A 20199-nucleotide genomic window follows, 5' to 3' on the forward strand; every position below is an offset into this window, starting at 1 on the left:
AATAAAATAAACAAATAGACTAAACAAATAAAATAAATAAATAAATAAACAAACTAATTAATAAATAAATCGAAATGACAACATAATAAATTAAATAAACAAATAAATGGCCAAACACAAAAAAAACAAAATAACTAACTAAATAAATAAATAAATAGGAAATAAATTAATAAACCAAATAAATAAAAATAAATAATAAATAAGAGTAATATAAAAGAGTACATAATAAAATAAACAAATAGACTAAACAAATAAAATAAATAAATAAATAAATAAATAAACAAACAAACAAACAAACAAACAAAAGGCAAATAGATGAATAAACCAAAAAAGACAAATCAAAATGAAAACCTAAATAAATAAATAAAACAAATGAAAACATCATAAATCAAATAAATAAATAAACAGCCAAACAAAAAACAAAGGAATAAATAAATAAATAAATACATAGCAAATAAATGAGTAAACCTAATAAATAAAAACAAATAGAAAATAATAAAATAAAATAAATGATTAAAATTCAAATGAAAAGAATACATGATAAAAAGGCCAAACTACAGTAAACAAATAAATAAATAAATAAATAAATAAATAAATAAATACAAGGCAAATAGGTTAATAAATCAAATAAATAAAAGACAAATCAAAATGAAAATATACATAAACAAACAAATAAATAAAATAAATAAATAAATGGTAAAACAAATAACATAATAAATAAAACAAAATAAATAAAATACAAATAAATTAATAAACAAATAGATTGCAAATAAAGTGATAAACTAAATAAATACAAAACATAAATAAATAAATAAAAGGCCAAACAACTAAAATAAATAAATAAATAAATAAATAAATAAATAAAATACAAATAAATTAATAAACAAATAAAAACAAATTAAAGGAATAAATAAATAGAACAAAAATGTCTAACTATTATATAAACAAAATAAATAAATAAACAAACATAAAATTCAAATCAAAATAAAAAAAATAAAACAAAATAAACAAATAAAATATAAATCAATTAATAAACCCAGTGAATAACAAATCTAAGAATACATAAGAAACCAAATACGTACATACAGTATAAATACAAACACAGTATGCACAAAACATGAAGTTCTGAAACTAATGTTTCTTGGTGCAGTAAATGTTTAAAATTGCTCAATTCCAGGCTTTATTAACAGCTGTACGATTTAATCAAACACATAAAGCGAGCTTATGGGAGAGATCACAGGCGTCTCTGTTTATTACCGCTGCTATGGCGACTCGTGACGCACCGGGAAAAAAATCCTGGCTAGGATCATCCTATGAATAAAACGCTTGGCTGCAATTGTGTTTTAAACACATCGTCAACCGTCAACAAAATGGCTTAAGTAAACAAAGAATTGTTCTACGGTGAGTCATGCAGGAAGGTTTATTACTGTGAATGAATCTTAAATGGTCAAAGATGGTGGCTGCGTGCACACTCACTTGGAGAGTAGGATGTTGCAGTTTTGCGCACGCCGTCCATCGATGACAGACAATTCCCTGACCTTTTTAGAAGTGACGGTATCGTCCTCGGATTCTTTCTGCAAAAGAACGGATCGCACTGAAGGTCAATTTCACACTGAAATGAAGAGCAAAAAACTATGAGACAGCAAGCTAATGATGTATGAAACGGTCCAAAAAGATGTGGTAATTGTCCGGTTTGACGCTCAGGGACTAAAACTTTTGCAAATATAGCATGGTTCAGAACATCAAAACAATCTAAAAGCAGAATCATAGTCATGAGAAACAATCAAATCCAGATCTGGATTCACAGAATGTGAAAACAACAACAAACCTGCTGTCTAAAAAGTAAAACCCAAACAGAGTAATTTTTCATGCACATGACAACACGCTCATGACACGAGCAGACATCCACAACAACAGAGGCTGAACAGAGTCATCTCTTCCTCTTTAGTGGCAGCTGGGGAGCAGACAGCACGAAATTCCGTGTTTAGACGATGGTACGCCGGGTTTAATTTGGAGGAGGAACAGGGTGAAAGGAGTGGAAGGGAATCGGTCCAAGAACAGGGGGGATATTTGTTTTTTAGCTGGTGGAAATCTGTCTCCTTCACTGTTGCATAAACTCCAGATGCATGCAAAACCAACTGCATGCCTCATAACCAACTTGGCTAATTACGAACAGAGACATCTTGAAATGTTCGCTAATAAACTAAAATAGGTCATTTGGTTCGTTGCGTTTTAAGCAATGCTACAAAAGGCAACAATTTGGTGATTATGTGCATAAAGAATGCTCTGAACATTATATGAAAAATACTATGCAATAGATGGTACATTTTGTACCAAAGTACTTACTGGCTACTATGTTTACAGCATATACTGTATTTGGGTAAATCTCACAAAAACCTAAGAAAATGCCATATTTAATTCCAAAATCAATATAAAACAATTAAGATTAATACTTTTTTTTTACATTGTAACATTTTTAATGACATTTAAGCACACAGTTTAACACAAAAAACTCATTTTAATATAAGAAATATGATTTTTTTACATTTTAATTTAATTGTTTGTTGTACTTGTAATTCTCATGGCTTATTCCAATTTTAATAATCACTGTGTTATAGACTTTTAATGCAATACATTAATGATGATCATCATTGAAATAATAGGAATGATAAAGATGCTTAATTTCCATTAAAATATTGTCACAATGCAACAACAAATTTTAATGCAAAATGCAATTATTTTTGCTGTTCATCTTGGGGTACAATGTGACCAGGACATTTATTTGTGAGATTCAACAGTTCATACATCACCGGTCAAAGGTTTTTGAACAGTAAGTCTTTTCTGCTCACCAAGCCTACATTTATTTGATCCAAAGTATACCAAAAACAGTAAAATAATTTTACTACTTAAAATAACCGTTTTCTATTTGAATATATTTTAAAATGTAATTTATTCCTGTGATTTTAAAAATGAATTTATAGCATCATTACTCCAGTCACATGATCCTTCAGAAATCATTGTAATATTCTGATTTGCCGCTCCTAAAACATTTCTTATTATTACACTGAACATTTTTTTAATTTTTTCAGGTTTCTTTGATAAATGGAAAGTTCAGAAGAACAGCATTAATCTGAAATAGAAATCTTTTGTAACATTATAAATGTTTTCATAATCACGTTTGATTAATTTAAAGCATCCTTGCTAAATAACATATGCCCCATATATAAAATAAAATAAAATAAAATAAAATGATTTCTGAAGCATCATGTGACACTGAAGACAGGAGTAATGATGCTGAAAAAGATTTGATCACAGGAATAAATTACATTTTACAATATATTCAAATAGAAAGCAGTTATTTTACATAGTAAAAATATTTCAAAATGTTACTGTTTTTGCTGTACTTTGGGTCAAATAAATACAGACTTGATGAGCAGAAGAGACTTCTTTTAGAAAAAAAAACAACAACAACAGCAAAAAAAACATTACAAATCTTACTGTTCCAAACATTTTGCCTGGTAGTGTACATCACTTGATCAAAGCACTTCAAATAATACCATGCTGCAACAACACGCCCAAAAACATGGCAGTACCATGTTATCATCACCAACCTAAAGAGTCAGGTGCAGAGACCACTTACCTGTCTAAAGTTATTCAACAGAAAGTCCTTTATGGCAAGCAGGAAGCAGGAAAGTGTTAGTTAGATAAGGAATTATGTAACAGGGCAGGAGCAAACATCATGCAAAACAAAAAAAAAAAAAAAAAAAAAGCGATAGAATACAGAGCGAAGGACAGAAACATGCCTGACATTTTAGTCCTTTATGTCACTGATGAGTTACCTGCTGTCTCTGGTAAGCAGAAAATGTTTTCTCAATATCCTCCAAGTCCAATTGCTTGAAAACTTTGAGGTCGTCCAGGTCGAGCCACACAGTCCCTTCCAGTTTATTCTGCGATACAGAGATGAATTGTAAATAATCTATGAATATACTAATAAATAGAATAATACACAAAAAATAAATAATGTTTTAATAAAATTAAATTAAATAGAATAAAAATTAATACATTTAATTAATTCATTAAATTGTAGGTTATATATATATATATATATATATATATATATAAAAATGGTAAAAATAACAGAACAGCCATTTCAAAGACATTGTGGTGTCAAAGTATCAAAATTGAATTTTTTAATCGATTTGATCCACGGTCTGAAATTCAGATTTTGTGTGAATAGCACAATTCTGGATAACATATTGCCTCATTCTGTTAAAAAGGCTTAATTAATTTGAGTTCATTATTTTTAAAAAAATGGTTTAAATTAATGATTTAATCACTTGTTCCATTGCTGAATGAATCAGCGTTTTTGAACGAATCTCGTGAATGAATGATTCAATGACAAATACATTTTTAACAGTCACTTGTCGCAACCTAGTGGCAAAAATGTAATCAACTATTATATCAACAATTATTTCCAAACTATAAACTTTTATCACAGTACTTCTGTGATAATATGAACGACTGTAAGACAGAGATAATATTGTGTGGTTGAAAAAACTGTTTGTAAAGCTGTTACGCGTTAACTCCCCTCTTTGTCAAAGGTTAAATAGACGTCTTTTAGCAATAAAATCGTGTGGGTGTTTGAATCAAGATTGTGTTTTTTTTAACGATTAATCGTGGGGGCAGATTTACTAACAGCATCTTTTGGTGTTAAAATAGTACTGTCTGGATTTACTAATGACGTGCAATGAAGAATTAGCGCTGAAAAGGCGTGGACCTTATTGAATAGGCATTTGTAGGAGCTTCTCTTTCAGACGCAAAATTAATGGGACATGAGTATTAAAAGACATCACACAACACAATTTACTAAAGTTTGTGCTCGTCAAATTACTGGTATTTGCCATAGACTGTAAAAAATATGGACGTAGTCTGTGACGTCACCCGTAGGTTTCTGAAGAGCATTTTTGAAGCTCTTAGTGGGCGGGAGTCAGCCGTCGCCATCTTGGAATCGCGTCACTGCATGTCACTCCCGGATAATCGAAAATGGGCAAAGAGGTGGGATGTGGGTGGAGGACTGACTCTATGGGATTGACTCCCTTTTGCAGCCAGTCTCTAGCGGCCAGTCGATGAATTGCAGTTTTAGTCACTTCCGTGTTGGTTTCAAGAGGGAGGTTGCCGCTTGGTATTTGCGCCATTATTTAACATGCAAAAAAAGCATATCTTAAAGTCTTGATAGATTGCACTGGTCATTATGGAAATGATCTGGCTGTGTTTGTGTTCTTTAACGTGCGCATTGTCAGTAAATCAAATGCAGAATTTTCCCCTCCCATCTGCACTTTTATGGAATTGTGCTCTAAGGCTAATTTGGCCTGTTTAGTAAATCCGACCCTAGGTCTTCAATAATAAACTTTTACGAACTCACTTCACTGAGTTTGGTCCAGTTGAAAGACTTGAGCGGGTTGGAGGGCTGAGGGATGTTCTTTTTCTTCAGGTTCGAGCCCAGAAATCCTCCAGGGGGAGGAGGAACACCAAAGCCGGGCAGGCCTGGAGGAGGCGGTGGTCCGCCGGGTGGAGGGGGCGGTGGTGGCGGTGCTCCACCTGGAGGTGGTGGAGGAGGAATGCTAGCCGGACCTGGCGGTGGAGGTGGGATGCTACCAGGGGCCAATGGTACGACTGGTGGGCCTCCTGGGATATTTGCCCTCTAATATAACAAGACACAATGGGAATGTGAAGCATAAGTGTCGAGAGGCTTTGGATCTATTATGAATATGAAGGAAAACAATGCAAAACCACATTTTGGTCATCTGTTGACACAAATTCTAGACTCTACACACAAAGGCTGTTTCAGTTATGCTGCCACAAATAAACAAATACCACTGGATATTATATTACAACAGTATTAGCATGTTCTAAAAATACCATGGTACATGAAAATGGTAGTTCGATTCCATTGTATAACTACAGTATAGTACAGTAAATATATATTTGTGACCCTGGACCACAAAACCAGTCTTAAGTAGCGCAGGTATAGTTGTAGCAATAGCCAAAAATACACTGTATGAGGGAAAATTATACTTTTTTTTTTATTTAAGCCAAAAATCATTAAGATATTAAGTAAAGATCATGTTCCAATGCAATGCTTAGCAATGCATATTACTTTTTGATTAGTAATATGCATTGCTAAGAACTTCATTTGAACAACTTTACAGGCGATTTTCTTAATATTTAGATTTGTTTGCACCCTCAGATTGCAGATTTTCAAATAGTTGAATCTTAACAAACATGCTTATTTTTTTCTCAGTTTAAAAAAAAATGACCCTTATGATTGGTTTTGTGGTCCAGGGTCACATATACAGTATGTAACTATAGTTTATTCAGAACTAAAATGTATGAAAAATACAATTAAGCCTAATTTTTAAAAAAGTAAACCATCCTGTAGTGGTTTTCTGGTCTTAGTTGGTTTAAGATGAACTGATCTCCCAAAATGGCCAAGCTAGGGTTCAAATGAATTATCTGGTCTTCTTTTATGTCAGATCAGACAAGAAACCAAAACAGACCAGCTAACCATCATAGGCTGGTTTAAGCCTTTTTTTCAGCAAGGAGCTGAGTGCTCGTTCCAGTTCAATCACTTACGAGCTTCCATTTCAGTTAGGTTGCTGTAGAGAGAAAACAATTCACTGGGTTTTGAAAGAGGCACATTGTGCGTATGTAACGTACATTACTCATCTCATGTAGCCGGGCAGAAAGGTCAGCAACTTGCTGCTTAACAAGCTTATGTTCGCTGCTTTCCTTCTCCAGCTTCTCTTTCATCTTATTGAGCGTTTGCATCATTTCTTCCTTCTCTTGGGCTTTTGCATCACACTCCCTTTCTTTCTTTTCCAGCTTCTGCTGAAGTTCATTATGTTCTACAATTCAAGCCAGAGAAAACCGAGAAAAAAGTTGCAATCAAAATGCACAAACGCTTCAGTATTTGACAGCATCAGCACTGTCATCGCTGATTCCCATGCTGATGAAGGCACATGTAAACACATTCAAGGCCTCTTGAGAGTAAACAGTCACTTAAATCAATATTCGGCTCATAGGGTCATGTACCTTTTCTCATTTTTTCCGCTTGCTCTTTCCATTGTTTCACTTCGTTCTCGTTTACCAACCTGTAAATTAAGAAACAGTATCATTACATGTCACTTCATATTATTACAAACATATATTTTTCTACAGAAAACAAAAGGAGAAATTTGTGTTCCACAAAAGAAAGTCAGTTTTGAAACAACATGAGAGAGAATAAAAGATCACAATTTTCATTTTCGGGTGAACTATCATTTTCTACGTGTCTGTAAACCACAAAACTTGGCATTCATAATTCATAAAAAAGCAGAAAGATGACTTCATATTATTCGGGTAGGGCCAGCAGGAAACCAAGGAACCTCGGTGAGAAATGTTAAGCGATCAGAGATGCCCCTGTCGCCTTAAAACCGAGAGTCAAACTTCAGCTCTGTAACATTTGATCAAACCACCAAATGTTTTCCATATGCATTCTGCATATTTGTTTTTATTTGACTGAAACTATCCCAGACCGTCTCTCAGCTTTCGACTTGTTTGAACTACAGTGAAGTTGTGTCTCTCTTCTAATTAATCCCATGCAGAAAGATGACACAAAGATGTGTTTATTTTAACTCTTGTCCCACCAAAAGGAAGCAACATTTTAGTCTGTACACACAGTTCTGCAATTGTCACGTTTAATCATATTCTGGGTGAGTCTTGGTTTATAAACATGAAACACCAAAATCTGAGACCTGGCGCTTTTCTAAAATGTGATTAGATACAGGTGAATTGGTTAACTTGTTTAAAAATTATTTTGGGTCTGGATTATGGATTTGGATTATGTTTAAATTACTTAAATCAAAAACTTATATGACAGGCAGTTTTTGAGAGTATTAAAAAAAATCAGGATATTAACAAATGAGAAAAAACGAGGACAGCAGGGGACACTTGTGTTACAATACATGCTGGACAAAGTCTGGGACTATATCGCACTCACATTCGCACCACGTTCTTCACATCGAAGTTCTCAAGGGGAGCCACATCCGGGTCATGACCTTTGTCATTCTGTAGAACAATCTGCTGGACAATTCGGTCAAGGAGGAGCCAGTACTGCACAGTATTTCCATTTCTTTTGTCTGAGGAAAGAGCAAAGAAGATGATCAACACTTCCAAGCATATATATATATATATAAATATATATATATATACACACTACCACTTAAAGTTTTGGGGTCAAAAAGTCTCTTATGCTCACCAAAGCTGTAATTATTTGATTCAAAAATGCAGCAAAAACTGTAATATTGTGAAATATTATTATTTCAATATTACTTTTATTTTAGCATATTTTAAAATTTTATTCATTCCTCTGATGCAAAGCTGAATTTTCAGCATCATTACTTCAGTCTATAGTGTCACATGACCCTTCAGAAATAATTATTATATGTTGGTTTTGCTCCAAAAATACTTCTTATTTTTATCATGCTGAAAATAGTTGTACTTTTTAATATCTTCGTAGAAACAGATTTTTCCAGGATTCTTGTATGAATAAAAAAGTTAAAAAGACAGCATTTATTTGAAACTTAATGTCATCAGTTTAATGCATTCTTGTGAAATTCCTTTAATAATATAATATAATATAATTAATATAATTAATATATAATATAATATAATATAATATAATATAGTATAATAAAAAATATTTTATTGACATCAAACTTGAATGAAATTTAATGCTGACTAAAATTCACAAAAAAACAATTACTTTTTCACTAAAAATGGTATCCGCTACAAAGTAAATAAACTAAACTAAACTAAACTAAACTAAACTAAAATAGACTTTTAAAAAAAGGTATTACCACAGTACACCAGGTAAAAAAAACAATATCCACCTTATTTTCCCTGTAAGAGACACATTTGTAAATTTAATGTGTCTGCCTTCCGGGCTCATCCGTGTCCATCCGCCAGTTTTTAGCTGTACGAACCGGCTTGTTTTGCTGCTTGATATTGCAAATTGGTGTGTCTTACAATATTATTTTAATGTATTATCTTAATTATGAACACCATGATTTGTAGTGCAAACAGTTTTACTGTTTACTGCACTTTGTTATTCTTCTCGTTATATTCCTATGACAGCTTATGATCCAGAAGTCAAATACATTACTAGAAAACAGTTTACTTACGCACTGAAAAATAAGGTGGATACATGTCCAAAAACACAAGGCATTACTATAGTGCCGTGTTGGACAAATGCTATATACCATGGTATTGTTTTGTATTCTTCTGTGGCACTAGTTATGAAGAAGTAATATTATGATTCTATGTGTCTATTTGTTTACATTGTTATGGAGGGCTCAGAGGAAGTGACATCACTCACAAGGCATATGAAGACAGTGCTGTAAGACGGACATAAAGTGTGGGAAGGCGTCCGTGTGGTTTATCCTCTTCCGGATGAGATCAAACACCTGAGTAGCACTTTTAGTGTCTATATGAACCTGCACCAAACAAAGAGACAATGAAATGACTACTGAAAAACAAGCGCCTGTATTTAGAGGCAAATTAAGACAGAGAGCGTACATTTTCAAACCGCTTAGCGAGGGCTAATTCATCTTCATTTCGCAGCATCTCAAAGAAGTCCAAATGCCTGAAAAGTAATAAAAGACTACTGCATGTTAAGCTCGACAAAACCCGGCCAAGTACTTGGGGATGATGTGTCTCAAAATACAGCACTTACCGATCTAACGTGGAGTTTTCATGGGACCGTAATTTATCAATCACTGGTTGGATGCCCAGCATTAGAAATTCATACCGCAAATGAATTCTGAACTCCAAACTGGTCTGTAAATGAAACGTTGGAAGTCATGGAGAAACTCTTGGATGATTTGAATCTAATGAGATGCAGATGTAGAGAAAGTAGCGCTTACCTCCCCTGCTCCTTGACTGAGGACCGCGTTGATGAAGGACATGATTGCCGTCTTGAGGTTCACCTCATCTCTGTAGCGGCCCGTACTCCTGTCCAAGTCATTTAGAAGGGTCTACGTGAAAACCGAGAAGATGGGGAGAAAGAATGAGGACGACAAAGGCGAAAGACCTCTTAATATTTCATTCACAAGTCTCAGTGGCCTTATTTGTGAAACAAAAGCAGAACGAATTTCTGTGCAAATCGTTGCGTTAGATTTACAGGAGCGATTTATGAACAACTGGTTTTATGAACGATTCAGGTTTACAGAATGAGGGAAACCACCAAGCCTTGAATTTTCCGCCCTACCTGAAATCGCGTCCGTTCGCAGGCGAACTTTTGATAGTGCAACATGGCTTCCAAAATTTTCTTGTGCCCTCCGGGCACCAGGCAAACAGCACCCATGATCTCCAGAACGGCCACTTTGGTCTTAATGTTCTCGGTGGCCAAGCTCTGAGCGATAATGTTGATGCTTTCTGAATGCGCGAGTACATTGGCACGTCCCTGAGAGTTGTTCATCAGGGCTTTAATGCAGCCGATTAGCGAGGTGTGGATCTGAGATTCGGTGGTCTCGTAGTCCATCGTTTTCAGGAAGTTCAAGATGCACGTCAGTCCATCGAGGTCTATAAAGCGTGTCACAAACCTTGAGGAGCAGATGAAAAGACCCAGGTAGGAAAACACATGGAAAATTTAAACTTAATGTCCTGAATTATAAGTGCATTTTCTGTTGTTGCTTCAGAGACGGTTGCATGAGAAAAATCACTGAGGCCTTAACCACCATGATGGGCCAAGCAAAATTAAGTCGTTGGCATTGTAAATGGATTCTGGGGACAGCGATACAAATTTTTAAACATTTTAGCAGCTGTCACAGTGCCTTTAAATGCACGTTATTTTACAATAACGTTAACATAATTCAATAACATTAACATAATTCAATAAAATGCACTTAAAAGCAGCCCAAAATCATTTCATTTATTTTCAAATCATTGAAAGCATTTACTAATTTTAGTATTGGGATGACAAATAGTTCACATTTATATATTAGATTTATTTTTTTTATATTCCTGAAATGGTCTTTTTTCTTCAAAACATACTCATTTTTTTCTTATTGATTTTGGTGCATAATTTTTTTGGTGAGATTCCTACATTAGGAGAGCAAAACCGAATCACTCTCAGCACATGAATTAAGCATTTGATCTAAAAGTCTGCAAAGACAAAGTACCGTATGCACAATTTAATGAAGCACTTAAGTAAAAGAGAGACGCTCCATTTGCACACAGCCATGTGTAAAACAAAGTGCTTAATCAGAGTAATTAAAGAGAATTATAATGTCATTAAATGACCCTTAGTGTGTGTGTGAGCGTTAAAGGCAGTACCTCATGGGCTGTGTGCGGAGAGCAGTTTTCAAACTCTCTATGGTTTTATTCCTCTCTTCCTCATCCTCCTTCTCCAGGGCCAGCAGGGACTTCCTCTGGTGGTGATATTTAACAGAGGCAAATAATTAATGGACTGTCCAAAGTCTGCCAGGTTAGGGTTTTGTTAAAGTATTGTTAAAGTACTAATTGCATATAAATAAAAAAAGTTTTAACTGTAATACAAAAAAAAAAAGTGTGCTACAATGTGAATGAATTTATAGCTTCACCAATTATCTGAGTATCAGCGCTCTTTGCCCCATCAAATATTAATGGTTGTTTACTATTCGATAAACACCTACATCCCCAACAACTTCCTTAAGGGCAACATATGTGCGTTTAATGACTCCCTCTTGACTCAGAGAATTTTATGTCCTCAGGGCAAAGACGGAAATGAGTGTGGTCAGGGAAGTGTTCATTATTTGCCGTCTAGTTTGTTAGTCATACTTACAGCAGCCATAGAATTGATCTGATCTATGTAGAATTCAGGCCAGCTGGTCGCCCCCTTATTCTCTTCCTGTTCCTATGGGAAAAACTAAAGATTAGCCTGGATACTGAAACCATATAAACACACATTTATATAAATACTGAAATTTTCAACAAAAAAAGAAGAAAAAAAAGAAAGAACTATGCAGCAATAATGCATACTATACAGCAATAAAGAAAGAATGATAGAAAGAACAAAAGATAGATGATAGACAGAACAACAGAATGACAGACAGACAGAATGATATAACGATGATAGAACAAAAGAAGGATAGATACACATAACAACAGACAGAATGATAGATAGAACAACAGAATGATAGAATGATAGAAAGAACGATAGAACGATAAACAAAACGATAGATAGATAGAATGACAGACAGAACAACAGAATGATAGATAGAACGATAGAACCATAGATAGATAAATAAAAAACAGAACAATAGTTAGAATCATAAATAGAAAGAACGACAGACAGAAAGATAGACAGAACAATTGATAGAATGACAGATAGAACAACAGAACGATAGAAAGATAGAACGATAGATAGATAGATAGATAAACAACCGAACGATAGTTAGAATCATAAATAGAAAGAACGATAGAACGTTAGACAGAACGATTGATAGATAGAACGACAGACAGAACAACAGAACGATAGTTAGAAAGATAGATAGAATTATAAATAGAACAATAGACAGATGGACAGATGGACAGACGGACGGACGGATAGATAGATAGATGGATAGAACGGCAGATAGACAGATAGACAGACAGATAAATAGATAGACAACAACAAAATGATAGTTAGAATGATAGATAGAAAGAACGACAGAACAATTGATAGATAGAACGACAGACAGAACAATAAAACGATCGTTAGAAAGATAGAACGATAAACAAAGCGATAGATAGATAGAATGACAGACAGAACAACAGAATGATAGATAGAACGATAGAACCATAGAACCATAGATAGACAGATAAATAAAAAACAGAACAATAGTTAGAATCATAAATAGAAAGAACGACAGACAGAAAGATAGACAGAACAATTGATAGAATGAGAGATAGAACAACAGAACGATAGAAAGATAGAATGATAGATAGATAGATAGATAAACAACAGAACGATAGTTAGAATCATAAATAGAAAGAACGATAGAACGTTAGACAGAACGATTGATAGATAGAACGACAGACAGAACAACAGAACGATAGTTAGAAAGATAGATAGAATTATAAATAGAACGATAGATAGATGGACAGATGGACAGATGGACGGACGGACGGACGGATAGATAGATAGATGGATAGAACGGCAGATAGACAGACAGATAAATAGATAGACAACAACAAAATGATAGTTAGAATGATAGATAGAAAGAACGACAGAACAATTGATAGATAGAACGACAGACAGAACAATAGAACGATCGTTAGAAAGATAGAACGATAAACAGAACGATAGGCAGATAGACAGACAGATAGACAGATAGACAGACAGACAACAGAACGATAGTTAGAATGATAGAAAAAACGACAGAACGTCAGAACGTTTGATAGATAGATAGAACAACAGACAGAATAATAGAACAATAGTTAGAAAGACAGAATGACAGACAGACAGACAGACAGACAGACAGACAGACAGACAGACAGACAGACAGACAGACAGACAGATAGATAGATAGATAGATAGAGATTATGAAATCATACATATTGTTATTAGAATCACGTAGGCTGATGAATGATTCACAGCAAGAAAGTAAACTGGGTCAATTCTGATTTGAACTGCAAGTGTCTGACACACAAACATCACTGCTCTGTCCTCCACACCAACACAGATCTCTATGTACTGCCAGCTTCTCAAGCACTTCCACAGCCACAATGTGTGAGAACAGCTTATCTAACCATTGCAATTCCCACAAAATCGCATTCAACAATCCAAAAGATTTTATGTTTGTGAGTCCATAGCTAACACCTTGCTTGAGATGCTTCTTGTTACCTGAAAACAGACACAAGACTGAGCTTCGGCAGTACTCCACTCCTAATGTTGAGTTAAATGCTCTGGCAGAGTGTTAAAAGGCTACAATTCAGTCCAAAACCTGCCTTTTCCCAGAGTAACTGATTCTTTAAAGCTTTTAATACAAAGCCTGGGGTTGGGAAACAATACCACAGTGTTTTGTGCTATGCTCAAGTGTCTAAAATATAGCAGCTGCTTGCTCTTTCAGGCTAAGATTGACTTGTGCTGGCCAGGGTTAGTTTGGAATTGGGAATTGGGGTTATTTTGGGGGTTTCGCGCACCACATGAGCCGATAAGCTTCCAGGAATCTTATTTAACAAGTCCACCCATTGTTTTATAATCACATTTTGCAATTATACAATTTAACCAAACTATTTTGGACCATAGGGGTTTAGAGATTAATAAAAGTATAGCTTGAAACCAAAATGAAGGGTGAGAAAGATCTCATTATGGGTATTATGAACACAAATACTTCATACCAGACATTCACATGTACTTTGGCCTCAACATCTTGACGGTAGTTTTAACAGTCATTATATTGCACGGTGCTGGTTCCACATGTTGCTCAGACCCCAAAACTCCACTGGGAGGAGATTTGATTCAGGCCTTGCAGGTGTAGTTGGCAGACACGCTGCATTCAGTGTTTTATTGAGCTGGGATAATGCAGAGCAGTCGTTTTTCTGAGACAGGTAAAATAAAATAAAGTAAACCAAAATAAAAAAATAAAATAAAATAAAATACAGTGAAAGTTATGGCTGCTTGTTTCCACCACAGAATAAAAAAATAAAAAAGATAAATGCAACTCTTTATCTCACAAATCTGACTTTCCTTATATTTTTTTCATGTTCACATCTCAAAAATGTAAGACTTTTCTTCTCAGAACTGTGAATTTATATCTCACAATTTAATGTTAACATCCTGTAATTCTGACATTTTTTCCCTGAGTTGTGAGTTTATGTCTCACAATTGTGAATTATACACTTAAAATTATAAGTTAACATTTTGCAATTTGGAATCTTTTCATAGAACTTCATATCTCACAATTTCAATATCTAAACTCACAATTTCAAAAAAAAAAAAGAATGTAAAGTTGCAAGACGGAAACTCAAAATTGTGAGAAAAATTCAGAATTTTTTGAGTTCGTATCTCTTCTGACTTTTTTTCTGACCTTTTTCTTTAAACTAGCAAATAAAATAAGATAAAATAAAATTCAATTCAATTAAATAAAAATAAAAATAAAAAGTTCCATCATGGAATAAAAAAAAAAGGTAATTGGAACTTTTCACAAATATGACTCTCTTTGTCGCAAATTTTTTGTAAAACAAAATAAAATAAAAAATAAATAAAAAATAAAATAATAAAATAAAATAAAATAAAACAGTGAACATTATGGAAGCTTGTATCACACAAAAAAAAGGGTAATTGCAACTTTTTATCTTACAAATCTGACTTTCTTGCTCGCTAAATTTTTGCGAGTTTACATCTTACAAAATTAGGACTTTTCTTTTCAGGATGGTGTAAGTTAACGCTATAAACCTGCGCGTTAACATCTTCTAATTCTGAGATAGACACTCGGATTTGTGAGTAAAAAACTCAGAATTGGGAAATAAGTAAATTACATTTTTACATTTTTTTTGTCCCGTTATTATTGTTTATTTGTTGCATTAAATATTTGATTTGGCAGTGACACGCTTCAGTCAATCCACAAGACGAGACAAAACCTTTAAATCTGATGAGTCCATCTCTGTTTTTGCCGAAGAACACAAAAACCCACATTTTGAAATCTGAACCCCACTGACTTTTACTGTATGGCCAAAAATACTAAAAATAAAATTTTATATGACAGTTTTATTTTTTAAAATGGCACTTTAAATATCTTCTTTTGTGTTCCATGGAAGAACCAAAGTCATACAGGTTTGGATGGACCTGAGCATGCATGAATGATGCCAGAAAAATGATGCCAGTTAAATTTTGGGGTGAACTATCCCTTTAAGCCAGACATAAGCTATAAAAATTTGAACTGAAATTTCATCTCTACCAGCGTATAATCTTACAAAGCCTTGATCCGTCATACAGAACACTAACATAAATGTTTGCTTTAATATATGAATGAGAATAAGCTTCATTCCTAACATCATAATGATTGACAGTATTATTTGTTAAGTGTTTTAGAGGACAATAGGTCAGCAGCTGAAGAGCGCTCCCCTGGTGAGTCGTGACCAGGTAACTGGTCATGCACTCCAGCGGCTGTAGAGAAACCCCAGACCACTGCTGTGTGGTTTGCTCTTTAGTTCCACTGGCGTAAAGGCCTCCTATAAATGAGGGTTTACAGAGTGTGTCAGGGCAGCCTGGGTTCTGTTACCTCTCACTCCTCAGACCCAAATCACACGTACTGTGAAAATAAACCCTTGCACTCAACACCACTTCTCTGTCCCGAAGCCAAGCCTTTGCTAGAGCAGCAGCGTTTACATTAGGTCCTTTTTTGGATGTACAGTACAACTGAGATGTGTTCATACATTTAGCTGTTCAGTTTCAAACTCTACGGTCAAGCCAGATGAAACGTCTCCGCAGGAAACAGAGCTGTTTTAGGAAACTGCTATGCATGGTCAATGCCAGGCCATACGTTCAGGTCTTTCGGAAAATGGAAAAGGCATCTGTAATGGGAGTCCCTGCCCAGTCTCGTCCAGCACCAATTTCTTACCTTTTTCTTGCTACAGTAGATTTGCCATTTCTTCTCGGCAGGAAGGGCAAACATGGCTTCTCTATGTTTCTCTGTGAGATCCAGCTCATCCTGTGGGAGAAGGAGATGACAGGTTTTAAATAATGTGTACTTTGTATAATTTGAAATCCAAATCCTTTGTATATTTCACTTTTTCACCTTTTATTTGACACTTTGTAATTTGACACATTCTAATAGGTTTGCTTATTTGGCATAATATAACAATATAATGTAATAAATACTGTGGTAATTTAATAAGTATTAAATAAATACATAAAAGTAATAAATTCCTTACAAACTAAGACTGCACAATTTTTAGACAGACAGATAGAACGACAGAACAATAGATAGAAGAGCAACAGAGAGATAAATTGAATGATAGAACAACAAAACGATAGATAGAATGATAGAACGATAGAAAGAACGACAGATAGACAGATAGATAGATAGATAGACAGATACAGAATGATAAAATGAACAATAGATAGAACAGAACGATAGATAGAATGACAGAACGACAGAACAACAGATAGACAGATAGACAGACAGACAGATAGATAGATAGATAGATAAACAGAATGAAAGAACAACCGAACAACAGAATGATGGATGGATGGATGATAGATAGATAGATAGATAGATAGATAGATAGATAGATAGATAGATAGATAGATAGATAGATAGATAGATAGATAGATAGATAGATAGATAGATAGATAGATAGATAGATCAACAGAATGAAAGAACAACCAAACAACAGAACGATGGATGGATGATAGATAGACAGATAGATAGACAGAACGAAAGAACAACAGAATGATGGATGGATGGATGGATGGATGGATGGATGAATGGAATGATAAAATGATAGATGAACGATAGAAAAAGAAAGAACTCTAGAACGATAGGTAGATAGACAGACAGACAGAACGATAGATAAATAGAACGATAGATCAACAGAATGAAAGAACAGAATGATGGATGGATGGATGGATGGATGGATGGATGATAAATAACAGATAAATAAACAACAAACTGCATTGACTGTGCAAAAGAATATACATGATATATAAAATAATACTATTAGACTTGGCTATGACACACACAGACATCCTATCCAGTCAGCCTGACAAAACCAACATGACTTAAAGTCTGACATCAGCCTCTGGATATCGCTGACCCTCAAGCGGTGGTTAATTTCCCACAATTCTGTGTGAGATACAGAGTCCTTGTTTCTTCACGGCAACGAAAAGATTTAGTCATGTAAACCATCAATTAATGCCTGTACGCTCCTGTGACCTACGTGCATTCCCATGATGCAGTTCTGGCCCGAGTTGGTCATATTCAGTCCAGATGTTCGGGCACAAGTTAATTAACATCATGTGAGAGACACATACAACGAGCAGGTCCCGAGACCGCTTTAACAGGCTGCATAAGGAAATAATGAGGATAAAAAGAATGAAAAATACAGGGAAATCGTATAATCCAACTCGTAAGTACTCATGTATATTTGAGCAGAGATTCCAGAGAGAGAACATCACATCCAGACACCACATCTATTGCAGAAGCAGGTCAAAATCTGATCTTGTCCAGACTGTTCTCTCATACTTTCTCCCCATTTATGTCTTTGCAGGAAAAACCTGAACCTGAGATTTTGTTCTGCTATGTCTCACACTCACTAAAAGTCATTTAGATAGAAGCAGCTATCTTTCAAATTCATGACTGCTTTCTCACCTCAAAACTGCACATAATCAAAAGCCTGCTAGAAGCATTTTCCTGTTAAATCAAGTCAACATGACACTGACTGACATCTCAGTTGTGGCTCACTGTGGGTCCTCAAAGGCTCAGCAGGGGACAGGCTGCGTATGGAACGGAGTCTGGCGCATGCAAGTCATCCATGAGCCCATCTGTGCCAAATGCCTGCTGGTCACGCGCTGGTGGGCATGAGACATACAGACGTTCTCCTACTCAATGGAGTCTGCAGAGCTAATGAGGGAACAAGCATTGTCTAACGTACTCTTTACTGGACCATTAGTAGAGAATGCTTGGATTCCCCATATTACGGAGTCCAAGACAAGCACTGATTCACTCCACAAATGGAGGAATGGTAGAGCAAAGCAGTGCTCAACTGAAGAACAAGTATTTTTCGAACTATTCCAATGGGATTATTGTGAATGAACCCACTTAACAGACTCCATTTGTGATTTTTGGCCATGCAGGCTTGCGTGCTTATGAACTCTGTATGTTCTGTCTTAGCAAAAAATGCAATGGTAAAAAACAAATCATGGAATGCAAAGACAAGTTCCTCTGTGTTTTAATAAGTTATCCTTCTCATGCATGCCTATATGAATGTTTGACAAAACCAAAGACCAGATTTGACTTTCAAAGTAGCTTGTGTACAAAGATCTACAGTATCAGGCCTCAATAGTTAAATAAAATATATAAACCAACAGAAAGTTAAACTACAATGAGTGCTCTAACTACCTATCCACCCACCTACATATCTACCTAACCATCCATCCCACTCAGCCATCTATTCCTCCACCTATCTATCTACATTTCCAACCATCTACCGGCCCATCCATCTATCCACCTATTGTCCTTCCATCCACCATTAATTTACTTACCCATTCCATCCATCAATGAATCCATCTACCTATCCTTCGATCTACAACCCACCCATCCATCCATCTAGCGATCTGCCTACACATTCATTCATCCACCCACTCAGCCATCTACTCCTCCACCTAACTATACATCCATCCATCCATACATCCACCGACCCATCCATCCACCTACCATCCTTTCATCCACCTATTTATCTACCTACTCAATCCATTAATCAATCTACCTATCCATCAGTCTACCCATCCTACCATCAATCTACTTTACCATCTGCCTACCCATCTATTCCTCCACCTATCTACCTACATATCCATCCATCCATCATCCAATCCATCTATCCACCTACCATCCTTCCATCCACCCTTTTTATCTACCTATCCATCCATCGATCCATCCTACCATCTATCCATCTAATCATCTGCCTACCCATCCATCCACTCAGGATCTATTCCTCCACCTATCTACATAGCAATCCATCCACCTACCATCTTTTCATCCACCCATTATCTACCCCCCCCCATCTATCCTACCAATTTTACCATCTGCCTACTCATCCTTTCATCCACCCACTTAGCCATCTATTCCTCCACCTATCTTTCTACATATCCATCCATCCATCTATCCACTAACCCATCCATATATCCACTTACCATCCTTTCATCCACCCATTTATTTACCTACCCATCCATCAATCAACCGATGCACCATTCATCCATTTATCCACCCATCCATCTACCATCCTTTCACCTGCCGATTTATCCACCTACCCATCCATTGATCCATCTACCTATCAATCTGCCCTTCCACCCATCCATCCTACTAACTGTCCATTTTACTGCCTACCCATCCAGTAATCCACCCACTCAGCCTTGTATTTTATCAACTGACGCACCATCCATCCATCTTACGATTCGTCCATCTAACCATCTGCCTA

General features: G+C 35.4%; 1 protein-coding gene across 3 annotated transcripts in view; it reads right to left on the reverse strand.

Annotated features, from left to right (window-relative positions):
* Window positions 1-20199, reverse strand: part of daam1a (dishevelled associated activator of morphogenesis 1a) — a 67858-nt gene that overhangs the window by 11400 nt on the left and 36259 nt on the right. For 2 of the 3 annotated variants that reach the window (XM_051134129.1, XM_051134128.1), the window contains exons 3-17: window positions 16623-16712; window positions 11861-11932; window positions 11374-11468; window positions 10307-10640; window positions 9963-10073; window positions 9773-9876; window positions 9616-9682; window positions 9416-9533; window positions 8039-8177; window positions 7093-7151; window positions 6718-6905; window positions 5423-5701; window positions 3840-3947; window positions 3641-3667; window positions 1477-1574 (exon numbers count right to left, since the gene is read on the reverse strand). In XM_051134129.1, the coding sequence (XP_050990086.1) occupies window positions 1477-1574; window positions 3641-3667; window positions 3840-3947; window positions 5423-5701; window positions 6718-6905; window positions 7093-7151; window positions 8039-8177; window positions 9416-9533; window positions 9616-9682; window positions 9773-9876; window positions 9963-10073; window positions 10307-10640; window positions 11374-11468; window positions 11861-11932; window positions 16623-16712 (1889 nt within the window). The remainder of the gene's footprint in view (window positions 1-1476; window positions 1575-3640; window positions 3668-3839; window positions 3948-5422; window positions 5702-6717; window positions 6906-7092; window positions 7152-8038; window positions 8178-9415; window positions 9534-9615; window positions 9683-9772; window positions 9877-9962; window positions 10074-10306; window positions 10641-11373; window positions 11469-11860; window positions 11933-16622; window positions 16713-20199) is intronic. The other variant, XM_051134130.1, reaches the window with a different exon arrangement.

This window comes from Labeo rohita, chromosome 17 (assembly GCF_022985175.1).
Source record: "Labeo rohita strain BAU-BD-2019 chromosome 17, IGBB_LRoh.1.0, whole genome shotgun sequence".
In the NCBI taxonomy this organism is placed as follows: Eukaryota; Metazoa; Chordata; class Actinopteri; order Cypriniformes; family Cyprinidae; genus Labeo; species Labeo rohita.